Source organism: Cyprinus carpio, chromosome B3 (genome assembly GCF_018340385.1).
Source record: "Cyprinus carpio isolate SPL01 chromosome B3, ASM1834038v1, whole genome shotgun sequence".
Classification (NCBI taxonomy): domain Eukaryota; kingdom Metazoa; phylum Chordata; class Actinopteri; order Cypriniformes; family Cyprinidae; genus Cyprinus; species Cyprinus carpio.
In genome coordinates, this window is record NC_056599.1 from 23,960,634 (window position 1) to 23,978,263 (window position 17,630).

Consider the following 17,630-nt stretch of genomic DNA (forward strand, 5'->3'; position numbering starts at 1 on the left):
AAATTATAGTTTGGGATTTTGTACCCGATTATATCCAAGTTGCAGGCTACAGGAAAACTAGGTTTCGGTTTTATGTTCATGTTGTGCTGATGTTGCCATAAATTAAACGCAATTTTTCATTCTAAATAGAATATTTACATTAGGTTTATTTAACAGACTTGCACTGCTAATGAATTCAAACTGACTTACAAATGAGAGCAATAAAAAGTCAAATGTAGCTAATTACTCTAGGGCTGTACGAACACCATGCGGCTTTTTATTTTATTTTATTTTATTTTATTTTATTTTATTTTATTTTATTTTATTTTATTTTAGTTTAGTTTAGTTTAGTTTAGTTCAAGTTTATACACTAGTCATCTTGCCATGCATAATAAGCATTGACACGCCTCCGTTACTGATAGACAGTTATCCAAAGGCGCCCTAATATAGGCGGAGCTTGACAGAACTATACATTTAAGGGGCAAACATTTATTAATTCAAGCACAGTGTGGAAACGTTGCGAGGGGACAAGGTAGGTCTTGTATATCTGTCGCTCGTCTCAGACGCCCTTTGTGATTTTTTAAACAGTAGGGTAAAAGTTATGTGCTTTGCTCCTTGTGATTTATTATGCAGAATTAGACGTCACTCGTTGCTATAGCAGATTTTTTTCCTACAAGAACTCACGTTTATGTAGCATATTGATGTAGTAAACGGTAAAAGAGAATTAAATGGATGATGAATTTGATTAATTAATTAATTTTTCTATTATTTTATTTTTATCTAAAACATTTATGTCTGCTCACAGATCGGTAACTTGGTCATTCACCTTCAGCCGTTTACAAATCCGGCTGTTCATTTAACAATTAATAGTGAGTTGAATTGAAGTGCATCCTCTCTCTTTCATTTACTTCTTTAGAGATTTTTTTTTTTTTAAATAAAATTAATTGATTATTAATTTAAGCATTGTGCTCAGTGAGGAACTGAGCAACTGAAAATTAATCAGTGACTTAAAAAAAAAAAAAAAAAAGAGAAAAGGTAAAATACCACATTCACAGTTTCCCCTTTTTGCTGCCACAGAAGCCTAGGTGCTAAAACCAGTCTCTCAGTCGCAGTGTGAGTTGGCATTCATAATGGGGAATTTCTTTGGTCAAGAGAATGAAATAAAACTGCAGTTTTAATTGACTGATGCCCTGGTTTGCCCTCAGTCAGAAATAAGAAAATAAGACGCTGACCAGCTGCCTAACAAAATGTATTTTGCTGACTTTGAACCACTTTCTCTGAGACATTTATAATCCTGAGTTTCAGTTATTGTTTCTAAGGTCAACATAGTTTCTCTGGTAAGCTTTGGCTTCAAATTTCAAGATGTGAAAGAGGAAGTGATACAAGAATTAAAATGATATACTTGCACTGTTATAGCTCAACAAAAGAGGAGACAGTGAATTATACATCTGTAAAGGTTTGTTAAATTGCAACCCCGCATCTGAGATGTAAAGGTCTGATGGGTTACAATGAAAGCTTGTATCATTTTCTGCTAAAACACATCAGACACATTTCATATTTCAAATCTGTTACTTTTAATGTATTAACTCTATCTCTTTCCATCCAGATGTTGAAAGTGACATTAGGCCTCGCTCTGGTGACTCTGGTTGCGTGCTCGCAGTGCCCCAACAATGAAGTGTGTGAGGCAGGCCAGACATGCTGCCAGGATCTCACCGGAGAGTTCAGCTGCTGCCCTTTCCATCACGTGAGAGACCGAACTTGTGACAGATACATGAAGACAGTTTCATTTCAAAGTATTAGTGTCAGGTACTCTTCTATAAATACAAGAAAGGTTGTAGAAATCAGTTCAGATCAGACAAGAGAAGGTAAACTGGTAACTTAGTGCTCGTTTTTTTATGCTCTCTCAGATATTCCTCAATAGCACCCTTTTTGACACACATTCACACTGTCAGCTCTTGTAATAAGGGATATGATAAGGCACCCATATAGTATCAACATGCAAATCACTCTTCGATGACTTTGCTATTCAAAGAGCGCAAAGAAATGAAGCTGTAATCAGGAGGTTGTCTTTCAAATGTCCAGCTTCAGCGCTGTATTACTCAATCAGCTCATGCATGCATAAAATTGTGTGTGTGTGTGTGTGTGTGTGTGTGTGTGTGTGTGTGTGTGTGTGTGTGTAGGGAGAGTGTTGTGAGGACCACCTGCACTGCTGTCCTGAAGACATGTTGTGCAGTGTTATGGACTCCATGTGTATAAACGCCACACATACACTGCTGTTTGTGGAGAGGACACCGGCTAAACGGACAGACCATCCCAAAGTGAGAAATTATACAGTAAAAGAGTACTCAAAGCTGCTTGTTATGTCTTAAATGGATAGTTCTGTCATCATTTACTCAACCTTATAAAAAATAGATATTTTGAAGAATGCTGTTGACCAAACAGATGGTAGCCACTGAGTATTTTTTTTGTTAGTCAATGGCTATCGTCAACTGTTTGGTGACCAACCTTCTTTAAAATATTCTCTTTTGTGTTCAACAGAAGAAACAAACTGATACAGGCTTGGAGCAACATGAGGTTGAGTAGATGATGACATCATTTTCATTTTTGGGTGAACTCTTCCTTTAACGATCCTCATTCTTCAGTCGTTCAGAATGATTCCCTCATTACCTGCAAGTGAAGACGACATCACCTGTCCTGATGGCTCCTTCTGTCCTGCTGAGTTCTCCTGTCTGCTGATGGCTTCATCATATGGGTGCTGTCCTGTAGCACAGGTAAGTTACATTATTATAGGAACATGGGCCCAAAACAACTAGCTCCTTGTCCATGACATGGTGTATTGAAAGGCCTCTCACCTGGTCACAAAAGAAGCGTTGGGTTTGCTAGATAGACCCCTAACATAGCCCCCTTAGAGATATACTCTTTTCTATTCTTTATTTGTTTTATAAGAATATTTACTATATATATATATATATATATATATATATATATATATACACATACATATAAGGATATATACAATGTTATTCTTTTTCAGGGCCTTGTGTGCTCAGATGGGAAACACTGTTGCCCAAAAGACCATGAATGCAGTGCAGACAGCAATTCCTGTGTCAAACTAAAAGGTATGGAAGACGTGGACTAGAGTATTTCATGATTAAAACATCCTTTATTTAAAGGAAATGCCATATAAATTTATAACGGGTTAACAGAAAGATTTACTGTATTAATTTGGATAGGATATACGTGCAGCTCATGGTGTTGTCCTGTGATTGTTTGTAGAACCAGTCGAGGCTGTTCTTTGTGGAAATGGGACCTCAGAGTGTCCCGTGGACACTACATGTTGTGAGACAGAAGATGGTCAGTGGGCATGCTGCCCCATGCCAAAGGTATTGGCCCAGTTGAAATACAGTAATATGTGCAGAGACATGTTGACACAGAGTTATCAGTTTAGAAAGTTAAGCTGTTTTTCACAGTAGGAGAAACATCTTTAAATAAATGTACATTTTTTTAAACTGATTTTTTTTCTGTATTTTAAAATAAAACCCCTTTTTTAAATGGATTCATCAAAACTAGTGTACTTCTGTGATATATTTTAAGATGTACTTTATTCTTGTGATGGCAAAGTGTCACATGATCCTTGAGAAATCATTATAATATGCTGATTTAATTACTGTCAATGATAAAGACAGCTGTGCTGCTTAATACTTTTGTGGAAACTGTGATTCTTTGATGAATATAAAGTTAAAAAGAGCAGCATTTATTTGAAAATAATTTCTAATAACAATATTAAAGCCTCTTCTGTCACTGTGGATTAAATTCAAGGACCCTTGCTGAATAAATTTTCTTAATTTGTTAATGAATGTTTTTTCACTTGCATGCTTTCCTCTGTCGTTTGTGGTTTCTGTAGGCTGTATGCTGTGATGATAAAATCCACTGTTGTCCAGAGGACAGTGTCTGTGATGTTGAAGGCTCCAAATGCATGTCCTCCACCAATCAGGAGCTGCCTATGTGGGCCAAATTCCCTGCTCGTCTTAGAGCTGAATGGGAAGATCACAAATGTAGGCTATTGTCCCAGAGAGTTATTAATTTTCTGATTACTTCCACCAATGCAGTTCAGCATTTTCATATCTTTGCCTTTTATTCTTCAAAAGCTGCAGAAATGAGGGCTGAAGCTGAACTCACTACAACCAGACAAATCACTACTGCTGGCAAGCAAATGACTACATTGCTTGGTGCACTACCAAAAAGTATGTGCAAATTTGTAGATGTCAATATATACATGTTTTATATGTGCACATTAATAGTAACACTTCTCAAATGGTTTCTGTCATTGCCTTCTTTAAATTCAGCCTCAGATGTTCCCTGCAATGACACTGCGGCTTGTCCTGATGGAAGCACGTGCTGTAAGACTAAAGAAGGAGAATGGGCCTGCTGTCCTCTGCCAGAGGTAAGTCACCCACTGACAAGTAGCTTGACCATTATATCTCTGTCTTATATAACCAATCCTGATGCAGAGTTGTGTTTTGCATTAGGTTAAAGGTGTACATTCATTTTCTCTATAGGCCGTGTGTTGTGAAGATTTCATCCACTGCTGTCCTCATGGTCAGAAATGTAATGTTGCTCTTGGGACGTGCGAGGACTCTTCAGGATCTCAGCCTTGGTTCGAGAAGCTGCCTGTCAAACTGATCAGCAGTCAGAATGTGGCTGTAACACAAGGTAGATCAAAGCACTGAATACAGCACACACAGACACAGTATAAAACTACCATTTTATTTGTTCTTAAACCGTTTATAAAATTTCTGGTGTCCTCAGTGCATTCAGATGTTCCCTGCAATGACACTGCAGCCTGTCCAGATGGAAGCACGTGCTGTAAGACTAAAGAAGGAGAATGGGCCTGCTGTCCTCTGCCACAGGTAAATCACCCACTGACAAGTAGCTTGACCATTATATCTCTGTCTTATATAACCAATCCTGATGCAGAGTTGTGTTTTGCATTAAGTTAAAGGTGTACATTGTTTTTTTTAATAGGCCGTGTGTTGTGAAGACTTCATCCACTGCTGTCCTCATGGTAAGAAATGTAATGTTGCTCTTGGGACGTGTGAGGACCCTTCATGTTCTGGTGTGCCCTGGGTGGAACAGGTCCCTGTAAAGCCAATCATCTGTCAAGACAAACAAAGTAAGTCAACAAACACTCCAAAGCCCTGAAACTGAACAGACAAGTACACATTTAACATAAAACTCTGTTCACTCTCTGTACCATCAGCCTCAGATGTTCCCTGCAATGACACTGCGGCCTGTCCTGATGGAAGCACGTGCTGTAAGACTAAAGAAGGTGGATGGTCCTGCTGTCCTCTGCCAGAGGTAAGTCACCCACTGACAAGTAGCTTGACCATTATATCTCTGTCTTATATAACCAATCCTGATGCAGAGTTGTGTTTTGCATTAGGTTAAAGGTGTACATTCATTTTCTCTATAGGCCGTGTGTTGTGAAGACTTCACCCACTGCTGTCCTCATGGTAAGAAATGTAATGTTGCTCTTGGGAAGTGCGAGGACTCTTCAGGATCTCAGCCTTGGTTCGAGAAGCTGCCTGTCAAACTGATCAGCAGTCAGAATGTGGCTGTTACACAAGGTAGATCAAAGCACTGAATACAGCACACACAGACACGGTATAAAACTACCATTTTATTTGTTCTTAAACCGTTTATAAAATTTCTGGTGTCTTCAGTGCATTCAGATGTTCCCTGCAATGACACTGCGGCCTGTCCAGATGGAAGCACGTGCTGTAAGACTAAAGAAGGAGAATGGGCCTGCTGTCCTCTGCCACAGGTAAATCACCCACTGAAAATAACCAATCCTGATGCAGAGTTGTGTTTTGCATTAGGTTAAAGGTGTACATTCATTTTCTCTATAGGCCGTGTGTTGTGAAGACTTTACCCACTGCTGTCCTCATGGTAAGAAATGTAATGTTGCTCTTGGGACGTGCGAGGACTCTTCAGGATCTCAGCCTTGGTTTGAGAAGCTGCCTGTCAAACTGATCAGCAGTCACAATGTGGCTGTTACACAAGGTAGATCAAAGCACTGAATACAGCACACACAGACACAGTATAAAACGACCATTTTATTTGTTCTTAAACTGTCTTTTCTTTTGCAATGTCTTCAATGCATTCAGATGTTTCCTGTGATGGCACCACATCTTGTCCAGATGGAAGCACATGCTGTAAGACTCAAGAAGGAGGATGGGCCTGCTGTCCTCTGCCACAGGTAAATCACCTGATCTATTAAAGGAATAATTCACAGAATAATAATTCTGTTAAAGGGGACATAACACACACAGTTTCACCCAATCTCGTGTTAATCTTGAGTACCTATGGAGGAGTATTGCATCCATTGTATGTCCAAAAAGCCTGTAGTTTTATCATATTTATAAAAGAAAAACACAGCTTAACAATTCTCTCTGAAAACAGCCGAGCTCCTGGAATCGTGGCATGGGTGGAGCTAAAGAGTGAGCAAGCACTTGAGTGCTGATTGCCAAAAAAAAAACACAGAAATATGATGCAATTTCACTTATCATCTGCAGTTCCGAATCATGGCCGGGATCTTTTATAGCTGGGAACACTCCATCTTTCAGTATCAAACGATGTGCAAATCCAGCGTCGAACTGGGCCTTGTTTAAAAAACATTAGTCACCAAAATGACAGAAACAATCAAACACAGTTGCGAAACTCCGTTGCTGCCCTGGAAAAACAAACTGCATCCACTGTTCACGTAACTCTGGATTCTTTGGGAAGCTGAAAAAGGTTGTCTTTCCCTCACAACCTAAAACACACTAAGAAAGTCCTGTGTAGTGCTGATGAATAAAGCATGATGATGGGCACGCTCTCACTCTGGTCAATGTGTGCGCAGGCACACTCTTCCGGGAGAAGTGCCCATATAAGGAATTCCACCCTTCATGACATCATGAAGAGCCATGAATGAAAAAAAAACTTTCTGAAACTTGTACAAACCCAGAAGGAGTATATTTGGACGGAAATGCTCTGTTATACGTTCAAATCGTTTTTTGAAACTTTGGCCATGTTTAGCAGAAGAATCCAACTCTTTAGCTGTATTAATAACTTATTTGTATGACATAGCATTACACATCCCCTTTAACCTTTTTTTCTTCTGTGGAGCACAAAAGAAGAAATTTTGATAAGATAACTCCATTTTCTCTATAGGCCGTGTGTTGTGAAGACTTCATCCACTGCTGTCCTCATGGTAAGAAATGTAATGTTGCTCTTGGGACATGTGAGGACTCTTCAGAATCTCAGCCTTGGTTCGAGAAGCTGCCTGTCAAACTGATCAGCAGTCAGAATGTGGCTGTAACACAAGGTAGATCAAAGCACTGAATACAGCACTCACAGACACGGTATAAAACTACCATTTTATTTGTTCTTAAACCGTTTATAAAATTTCTGGTGTCTTCAGTGCATTCAGATGTTCCCTGCAATGACACTGCGGCCTGTCCAGATGGAAGCACGTGCTGTAAGACTAAAGAAGGTGGATGGTCCTGCTGTCCTCTGCCACAGGTAAATCACCTGATCTATTAAAGGAATAATTGGTTATACTTTATTTCAAGGTGTCCTCGTTATAGTGTAATTCTACATTAAAGTACTGAGTAATATTAATTAAATACATGTACTTACTATGTGGTTAGGATTAGGATTAGGGTTTGGCTTAGGGTTACTTGCATGTAATTATGCATAATTTATTGTTATTATAATAGTAAGTACATGTAATGTGTAACAAGGACATCTTAAAATAAAGTGTTACAGAATATTTCACAGAATAATAATTCTTTTAACCTCCAACTCTTTAGCAGTATTAATAACTTATTTGCATGACATAGTATTACACATCCCCTTTAACCTTTCTGTGGAACATCAAAAAGATATTTTGATAAGATAACTTCATTTTCTCTATAGGCCGTGTGTTGTGACGACTTCATCCACTGCTGTCCTCACGGTACCACATGTAACGTTGCTGCTGGGTCTTGTGACGAAACTTCAGGATCTCAGCCTTGGTTCGAGAAGCTGCCTGTCAAACTGATCAGCAGTCAGAATGTGGCTGTCACACAAGGTAGATCAAAGCACTGAATACAGCACACACAGACACGGTATAAAACTACCATTTTATTTAACTGTTTATAAAATTTCTGGTGTCTTCAGTGCATTCAGATGTTCCCTGTGATGACACTGTGGCCTGTGCTGATGGAACCACGTGCTGTAAGACTCAAGAAGGAGGATGGGCCTGCTGTCCTCTGCCACAGGTAAATCACCTGATCCATTAAAGGAATAATTAATTCTGTTAATCTTTATTTATTCTGTGGAACACAAATGAAGATATTTTGATAAGATACCTAAATTTTCTCTTTAGGCCGTGTGTTGTGATGACTTCATCCACTGCTGTCCTCATGGTACGACATGTAACGTTGCTGCTGGGTCTTGTGACGAAACTTCAGGATCTCAACCTTGGTTTGAGAAGCTGCCTGTCAAACTGATCAGCGGTCACAATGTGGCTGTTACACAAGGTAGATCAAAGCACTGAATACAGCACACACAGACACGGTATAAAACTCCCATTTTATTTAACTGTTTATAAAATTTCTGGTGTCTTCAGTGCATTCAGATGTTCCCTGTGATGACACTGTGGCCTGTGCTGATGGAACCACGTGCTGTAAGACTCAGGAAGGAGGATGGGCCTGCTGTCCTCTGCCACAGGTAAATCATCAGATCTATTAAAGGAATAATTCACAGAATAATAATTCTGTTAACCTTTTTTTTCTTCTGTGGAACACAAAAGAAGATATTTTGATAAGGTAACTCCATTTTCTCTATAGGCCGTGTGTTGTGACGACTTCATCCACTGCTGTCCTCATGGTACGACATGTAACGTTGCTGCTGGGTCTTGTGACGAAACTTCAGGATCTCAGCCTTGGTTCGAGAAGCTGTCTGTCAAACTGATCAGCAGTCAGAATGTGGCTGTTACACAAGGTAGATCAAAGCACTGAATACAGCACACACAGACACGGTATAAAACTACTATTTTATTTCTGTAACACGTGCATGTCTACAAATGAAGGGTGCCAGATGAAAATCCAAAAGGAGTTGGTTTTAATGATCACAAGGGCGAAGAACAAACACATACATAACTTGACTTGACACAATGATACTTTAAGAACGTGTATACTAGAACTAAACGGACGGGGTTTATAAACACAAATGAAGTAATCAGAAGAACAGAAACAGGTGGGGAGTAATCAATTAACTAAACAAGAAAAGGAACATGACCAAATAAGGAAAACTCAAAAGGAACAGGAGAACAGAAGTGGCAGATCTGGACTCGGGAGGCCATGGCAGATCTGGAGACTTGGGAGGCCATGACGGAGCTGCCTCCGAGGCCGCGGCTCCAACCCCCGCCTCGGGCTCTACAGCTGGATCTCTACTGCCCCCCCAAAAAAAATTCTTGGGGAAACTTACGGGGCTGGACTCTGGGCCTGGAGCAGACACAGGAGGGAGCTCTGGGGCTGGAGCCGACACGGGAGCGAGATGGGGTTCAGGGGCCCTCCCTGGGCTTGATGGGGGATTCGGAGCCCTCCCTGGGCTCGATGGGGGATCCGGAGCCCTCCCTGGGCTCTTCGGGGGATCAGGAGCCCTCCCTGGGCTCAATGGGGAATCAGGAGCCCTCCCTGGCTTTAACTGGGGTTTATGAGCCCTTCCTGGGCTTAACTGGAGATCGGGAGCCTCTTCTGGGCATAAAAGGAGATCGGGAGCCTCTTCTGGGCATAACAGGAGATCGGGAGCTCCTCCTGGGCTTAACTGGGGAACAGGAGCCCGCCGTGGGCTTAACTCGGGATGCTTGGAGACGAAGAAGGGCTGGACGGGACCAGTGGAGGCGAAGGAGATTCAAGGCTGGGCAGAACTAGCGGAGACACAGGAGACTTAGGAGGGGAGGGAGGTTCAGGGAAGTGCCCTAGAGGGAAATCTGGGGAGAGGATGGGTGCGGAGAAATCTGGAGATTAGGCCATATCCATGATACTAAAGCTGGGGGCTGGTGATGGAGGGTGATCTGGAGGAGAGGGTGGTTTAATATATATATATGGCTTGCCACCAGGTGCCCCATTGGCAGGCTGAGGAAGATAGTTGAGTTTGGGAGGCTACTGGGGTGGTTGGGTTTGGGCAGGCGGGAGGAGCTGTTGGAGCGGTATGCAGAGGTTCCAGGCTTGGGATGTGCGGGCGCAACACGGCTCGTTCCTGAGGGGACTGGACGAGGAAATTTTGGCTGATCAAAGAAACTTCTTCCACTTCAAAGTCAGAATTGTTCAACCAGAGGACCAGATAAATAAGCTTGATCAAGGGGAAATCACCACCAGGAAGAGTGCAACGGATTGTGTCCTCGTCCAGCCCCAGCAAAAAACAAGCGCCCAGGAACGAGTCGTGATAACTCACCTGATTTGCGAGCTCGAGGACATTCTCTACATATCGTTCCAACCTCTGACCGCTCTGCCTCAAACACCTCAGCTCTTCTTCAGCCTTCATTTTTCTTTTTTTTTTTGGTTTAGGTCAGTTCTTCTGTAACACGTGCGTGTCTACAAATGAAGGGTGCCAGACGAAAATCCAAAAGGAGTTGGTTTTAATGATCACAAGTGCGACGAACAAACACATACTTAACTTAACTTGACTTGACACAATGATATTTTAAGAACCGACAAACTAGAACTAAACAGACCGGGTTTATAAACACAAAGGAAGTAATCAGAAGAACAGAAACAGGTGGGGAGTAATCAATTAACAAAACAAGAAAAGAAACATGACCAAATAAGGAAAACTCAAAAGGAACAGGAGAACAGAAGTCCATGACTGTGACAATTTGTTCTTAAACTGTCTTTATCTTTTCCAGTGTCTTCAGTGCATTCAGATGTTCCCTGTGATGTAAGGAAATCTTGTCATGATGGAAGCACGTGCTGTAAGACTCAAGAAGGAGGATGGGCATGCTGTCCTCTGCCACAGGTAAATCACCTGATCTATTAAAGGAATAATTCACAGAATAATAATTCTGTTAACCTTTTTTTTCTTCTGTGGAACACAAAAGAAGATATTTTGAAAGGATACCTCAATTTTCTCTTTAGGCCGTGTGTTGTGACGACTTCATCCACTGCTGTCCTCATGGTACGACATGTAACGTTGCTGCTGGGTCTTGTGACGAAACTTCAGGATCTCAGCCTTGGTTCGAGAAGCTGCCTGTCAAACTGATCAGCAGTCAGAATGTGGCTGTAACACAAGGTAGATCAAAGCACTGAATACAGCACACACAGACACGGTATAAAACTACTATTTTATTTCTGTAACACATGCGTGTCTACAAATGAAGGGTGCCAGATGAAAATCCAAAAGGAGTTGGTTTTAATGATCACAAGGGCAAAGAACATACACATACATAACTTAACTTGACTTGACACAATGATACTTTAAGAACGACACACTAGAAATAAACAGACCGGGTTTATAAACACAAATGAAGTAATCAGAAGAACAGAAACAGGTGGGGAGTAATCAATTAACTAAACAAGAAAAGGAACATGAGCAAATAAGGAAATCTCAAAAGGAACAGGAGAACAGAAGTGGCAGATCTGGACTTGGGAGGCCATGGTGGATCTGGAGACTCGGGGGCCCATGGCGGATCTGGAGACTTGGGAGGCCATGGAGGAACATGAGCAAATAGAAGCCTTGGCAGATCTGGAGACTTGGGAGGCCATGGTGGAGCTGCCTCTGAGGCTGCGGCTCCAACAACAGGAGCCTCTTCTGGGCATAACAGGAGATCGGGAGCTCCTCCTGGGCTTAACTGGGGAACGGGAGCCTGTCATGGGGTTAACTCGGGATACTCGGAGACAAAGAAGGGCTGGACGGGACCAGCGGAGGCGAAGGAGATTCAAGGCTAGGCGGAACTAGCGGAGACACAGGAGACTTAGGAGGGGAGGGAGGTTCAGGGAAGTGCCCTAGAGGGAAATCTGGGGAGAGGATGGGTGCGGAGAAATCTGGAGATTAGGCCATATCCATGATACTAAAGCTGGGGGCTGGTGATGGAGGGTGATCTGGAGGAGAGGGCGGTTTAATATATATGGCTTGCCACCGGGTGCCGCATTGGCAGGCTGAGGGAGATAGTTGAGTTCGGGAGGCTACTGGGGTGGTTGGGTTTGGGCAGGCGGGAGGAGCTGTTGGAGCGGTATGCAGAGGTTCCAGGCTTGGGATGTGCAGGCGCAACACGGCTCGTTCCTGAGGGGACTGGACAAGGAAATTTTGGCTGATCATGAACTTCTTCCACTTCAAAGTCCGAATTGTTCAACCAGAGGACCAGATTAATAAGCTCGATCAAGGGGAAATCACCACCAGGAAGAGTGCAACGGATTGTGTCCTCGTCCAGCCCCAGCAAAAAACAAGCGCCCAGGAACGAGTCGTGATAACTCACCCGATTTGCGAGCTCGAGGACATTCTCTACATATCATTCCAATCTCCCCTCTCTCTGCCTCAAACACCTCAGCTCTTCTTCAGCCTTCATTTTTCTTTTCTCAGCTCTTAGTTCTTCTGTAACACGTGCGTGTCTACAAATGAAGGGTGCCAGACGAAAATCCAAAAGGAGTTGGTTTTAATGATCACAAGTGCGACGAACAAACACATACTTAACTTGACTTGACACAATGATACTTTAAGAACCGACAAACTAGAACTAAACGGACCGGGTTTATAAACACAAAGGAAGTAATCAGAAGAACAGAAACAGGTGGGGAGTAATCAATTAACTAAACAAGAAAAGAAACATGACCAAATAAGGAAAACTCAAAAGGAACAGGAGAACAGAAGTCCATGACAATTTGTTCTTAAACTGTCTTTATCTTTTCCAGTGTCTTCAGTGCATTCAGATGTTCCCTGTGATAGCACCAAATCTTGTCCTGATGGAAGCACGTGCTGTAAGACTAAAGAAGGAGGATGGGCCTGCTGTCCTCTGCCACAGGTAAATCATCTGATCCATTAAAGGAATAATTCACTGAATAATAATTCTGTTAACCTTTATTTCTTCTGTGGAACACAAAAGAAGATATTTTGAAAGGATACCTCAATTTTCTCTTTAGGCCGTGTGTTGTGACGACTTCATCCACTGCTGTCCTCATGGTACGACATGTAACGTTGCTGCTGGGTCTTGTGACGAAACTTCAGGATCTCAGCCTTGGTTCGAGAAGCTGCCTGTCAAACTGATCAGCGGTCAGAATGTGGCCGTCACACAAGGTAGATCAAAGCACTGAATACAATACATACAGACACGGTATATAAAACTACCATTTTATTTAACTGTTTATAAAATTTCTGGTGTCTTCAGTGCATTCAGATGTTCCCTGTGATGACACTGTGGCCTGTGCTGATGGAACCACGTGCTGTAAGACTCAAGAAGGAGGATGGGCTTGCTGTCCTCTGCCACAGGTAAATCACCTGATCCATTAAAGGAATAATTAATTCTGTTAATCTTTATTTCTTCAGTGGAACACAAAAGATATTTTGATAAGATAACTCAATTTTCTCTTTAGGCCGTGTGTTGTGACGACTTCATCCACTGCTGTCCTCATGGTACGACATGTAACGTTGCTGCTGGGTCTTGTGACGAAACTTCAGGATCTCAGCCTTGGATGGAGAAGCTGCCTGCTCTCCCTAGAGCAGGTCAATGGTCACCTGGGAACGTGAACTGCGACTCTAGTCACGTTTGTCCTGATTCCACCACTTGCTGTAAGAACATTGATGGAGACTGGGGCTGCTGTCCTTTGCCTGAGGTACAGTATATCTCAGAGGAGAAATACTTCTATCTAATCTTGCACGAGTAACCAAATGAGAAAATACACACTACGTTTTCAACTTTGAATTTTATTACTCTTGGTAATATCCCTCAGTCCCTCTTTCGCAATGATATTCTTCAAGTGCTCAGCATCATTTATTTGAGAAACCAAATTGTTGCAGACCTATTTTTAGAGAATTTCCCTATAGTTCGAAAGTTTGGGGTCGGTAAGATTTTTATTGCCTTTAAGAAAGTCTCTTACACACCAATGATGCCTCTGTTTGATAAAAAAAAAATACTACTGCGAAAATATTAATACAATTTAAAATGTGTTTTTGTTTTTTAATTAATTTTAAAATGTAGTTTATTCCTGTGATGGCAAAGCCAGTATCACATGATTCTTCAGAAATCATGCAAATATGCTGTGGTTTGGTGCTTCCTTATTATTTTCAATATTGAAAACAGTTGTGCTGCTTAATATTTTTTGCTGAATACATGATACATTTTTAAAGGATTCTTTGATGAGTAGAAAGCCCAAAAGAATGGCATTTATTTAAAACTGATTTTTTTGTAACAATATAATGTATTTATTCCACCTTTTGTTCAATTCGATGCATCTTTGCCAAATAAAATTTAATTTCTTTGAAAAAAATCTTATTGACCCCAAACAATTGAATGGTAGTGCAAATAATTGTATTTTTTTTTATAAGCAGAACTTTTTTTTAAAAGTATAAACTTTAGTACATTTATATAAGATTTATTAAAAACTCAATAAATAAAAAAAGAAAAAGAAGCTTTAATATTCTATATATAATTTGCTACAAGTATGTTTATCTTGTTTAATGATGTTTAAATGGAAATAAATAAATAAATACCCATTAAAAACGAATTTTGCGACCAAAAGCCACTAAGCTACTTAAGACTAGTTTTATCACATACTAATAGTGTATATATTATTATAAAGAGTTAATCATAAGAAAATAACTAAAAAGTCAGGTTGTTCTGTCTGCAGGCTGTGTGTTGTTAGGATCAGTTCCACTGCTGTCCACACAGCACCACTTGTGACTTTAACACTCACCTGCACTAGCAACACCACATCTGTACCTATGACAGACATTAACCTACATTCAGCTTAGGAGGAACAGAAACAGCACAGGGAAGTGAAAGACAGAGTGGGGAAGTACAATAGGAGGGTTCCGTGTGATTCACAGACTTCCTGTCCAGATTACACTACTTGCTGTCTTATTGCAAAAACCAACAAATGGGGCTGTTGCCCTCTGCCTAATGTGAGTGTGACTCTGTTACATACAACACAGAGATGTTTATTTGTGCTAAACATCTTCTAAATTCTCACGCAAAGCCATGTTCTGCAGGTTGATGTTTTACTAAACTACCTGTTTTTCTGGTTTTTCTGTATCATCATGATATTGCATCTGTTAATAAGGCCCTTTGTTTTGAGTGTATATATAGTTCCAAGTACTTCCGTGTGCGTGCAACACAGATGCACAGTCCTCACTGACTCGAAAATAGACACAAAGATTTTTTTTTTTTTTATTTAAGAAATTAATACTTTATTCAACATAAAGGTTTCTATTTCAAATAAATGCTGTTCTGTGGAGCTCTAAAAATCATTTTAAAAAATCATGAATATCCAAAAAAGTAAGCAGCACAACATTTTCAACATTGATAATAAGAAGAAATGTTTCTCAAGCATCAAATCAGCATATTAGAATGATTTCTAAAGGATCATGTGACACCAAACATGAAAAAAGTCTTACTGACCACAAACATTTTTATATGGAAATAGGCTATACGCGATTTGTTTTGCAAATTTTAAAAAATTTTTTGTATATTTATATTATTTTCGATTTTTTTTTCAGGGTGTATGTTTGCCAATGTGTTTTTCTCATTTTTTCTCAGGCTGTATGTTGCACAGATGGGGAACACTGTTTGCATCAGGGGAGATGTGGTGATCCCCTGGTACAATAAAATGTCCTCTCAAAGCACACCGGCTCCAAGCTTGGATCTCGGTGCTGTTGAGTGCGATGAGCAGTCGAGTTGCTCTGCAGATTCAACCTGCTGTTATCTATCCACGGGAGAATGGGGCTGCTGCCCTCTTCCTGAGGTAAGAATATGTGTATATGGACTGACTACAGAAAATCTATTCACATTCAATAGATTTAATGCACCTCTTATATGCCATAGGCTGTTTGCTGCCCAGACCAGCAGCACTGCTGTCCCAAAGGCTACAGGTGTGACCTGCGTAGACGCTCCTGCATAAAATCCACCTGGCTGCATGTGGAGATAGTCCCACTTGCCCACATTGATGACCAAAAGCCACAGTCGAGCGTCTCAGAAAAGGACATTCAGTGTGGAGGTGGACATAGTTGCAAAGATAGTGAGACCTGTTGTCCAACCTCCCAGACCACCTGGGGCTGTTGCCCATCTCCAAAGGTAATGCATTAAACCTTAAAATCTTCACCCCAAAAATTCATTTTCCCATTAGCAAACTTATTTGTGTATTATTTTAAGCATAAAACACATTAAAATATTTTTGCAAGCACATACCTACTTGAAACTAGTTGCCTATCTTCAAAGGTAAAGTATTAAACCATAATTTACTCACCCTCATGTTATTCCAAGGTTTCTTTCAGCGGTGGAAAACAAAAGGAGACATTTTGGTTCTGTATTTTTTTTAAAAAACCATTGGGGTTTGATGTTGTTTTGAACACCAATGAGTTTCATTATATGCACACAAACAGTTGAAACATCAAGTTAATGGGTTAAAGATGTCAATTTAGAGTTCCAGTGCATAATATTTGGATGGAAGAATGAAAAAAAAGAAAAAAAAAAAAAATATATATATATATATATATATATATATATATATATATATATATATATATATATATATATATATATATATATATATATATATATATAATTATTTTTTTTTATTTTTTTTTTCAGGATCTAATTTGAATATATTCATGGAAATAAGCACACTGTCTTGTGATTTCAGTTCTGTTGACATTTCTGTAAATTCAAATGCCGGTCAAAGTGTAAATGTTTATCTGTTCTTGTCCTTGTACTTTTTCTTACTCCTTTCTTTCCTTTGTTATCGCTCTCTCTAAAGGCCGTGTGCTGTGATGATATGAAGCACTGCTGCCCTGCTGGATACAAATGTGGCGCGGGTGGAACTTGTACTTTAGCCGTAGGCTTTGACTGGAACAACTGGGACAACTGGAGGGCGTTCTTCGCCAAAAATAAACGGGCTATAATTCTGTAAAAAATAAAAAACAAAAACAAAAAAAAAAACACCTGGGTTATTCCCACTCAGTTGCTTAAATGGCCAACACTCCCTAAAGTGATTTATAAAAATGTTACATTTATCAAAGTACTAATTAAAACTAATCAAAGGTTGATTTTATTTTTTAGTTTCATTAGAGCTGACTATGATGGTTAATATCTGTTTCCATTGTCTATCAGTAATACCAGCTAAATTTGATCCACTTAGCCATTTGTGCATTTTAAGAATGGGTCGTTATTGTAGAGTGTACATTGTTCATAGCTGTGCATAGTTTCCAGTGTTTTGGTTACTGCTCAATTTTATCTGAAGATTAATTTGACTATGGAATGATGGAAAGTTGTAACACATATTGAAGCATAGATGACCTCTAGTGGCTGGATTTAATTCATTATAACCTGGCATGTACAAAAACCACAGGCCTCAAAGGTTACGCTTTTTCAGACTTGACATCATGCAGTCTTGTGATTATGACAGATTTGCCCTGGATAA

General features: G+C 40.3%; 1 protein-coding gene across 1 annotated transcript; it reads left to right on the forward strand.

The window, feature by feature from the left end:
- The first annotated feature begins 469 nt into the window (after window positions 1-469).
- On the forward strand, window positions 470-17,120 carry LOC109052729 (prestalk protein-like). The gene is made up of 35 exons (XM_042721389.1): window positions 470-511; window positions 785-848; window positions 1,586-1,723; window positions 2,160-2,297; window positions 2,518-2,553; window positions 2,622-2,750; window positions 3,014-3,098; window positions 3,256-3,362; window positions 3,884-4,034; window positions 4,128-4,223; window positions 4,326-4,423; window positions 4,539-4,692; window positions 4,789-4,889; window positions 5,005-5,152; window positions 5,240-5,337; window positions 5,453-5,606; window positions 5,703-5,803; window positions 5,889-6,042; window positions 6,147-6,238; window positions 7,192-7,345; window positions 7,433-7,542; window positions 7,939-8,092; window positions 8,173-8,282; window positions 8,390-8,543; window positions 8,624-8,733; window positions 8,853-9,006; window positions 10,913-11,022; window positions 11,142-11,295; window positions 12,912-13,021; window positions 13,140-13,293; window positions 13,376-13,485; window positions 13,590-13,829; window positions 15,752-15,811; window positions 16,037-16,285; window positions 16,968-17,120. Exons 3-35 carry the CDS (start codon window positions 1,586-1,588, stop codon window positions 17,118-17,120), a joined length of 4,266 nt encoding a protein of 1,421 aa, XP_042577323.1. The 5' UTR covers window positions 470-511; window positions 785-848.
- The last annotated feature ends 510 nt before the right edge of the window (window positions 17,121-17,630 follow it).

Excerpts from the sequence above, each read along its gene's own strand:
- LOC109052729 (XM_042721389.1), top strand. The coding sequence starts at position 1,586 with ATGTTGAAAGTGACATTAGGCCTCGCTCTGGTGACTCTGGTTGCGTGC. Across the intron at positions 2,554-2,621 it reads CAGGCTTGGAGCAACATGAG|TCGTTCAGAATGATTCCCTC; the intron begins GTTGAGTAGATG and ends CTCATTCTTCAG. Across the intron at positions 4,424-4,538 it reads CCTGCTGTCCTCTGCCAGAG|GCCGTGTGTTGTGAAGATTT; the intron begins GTAAGTCACCCA and ends TTTTCTCTATAG.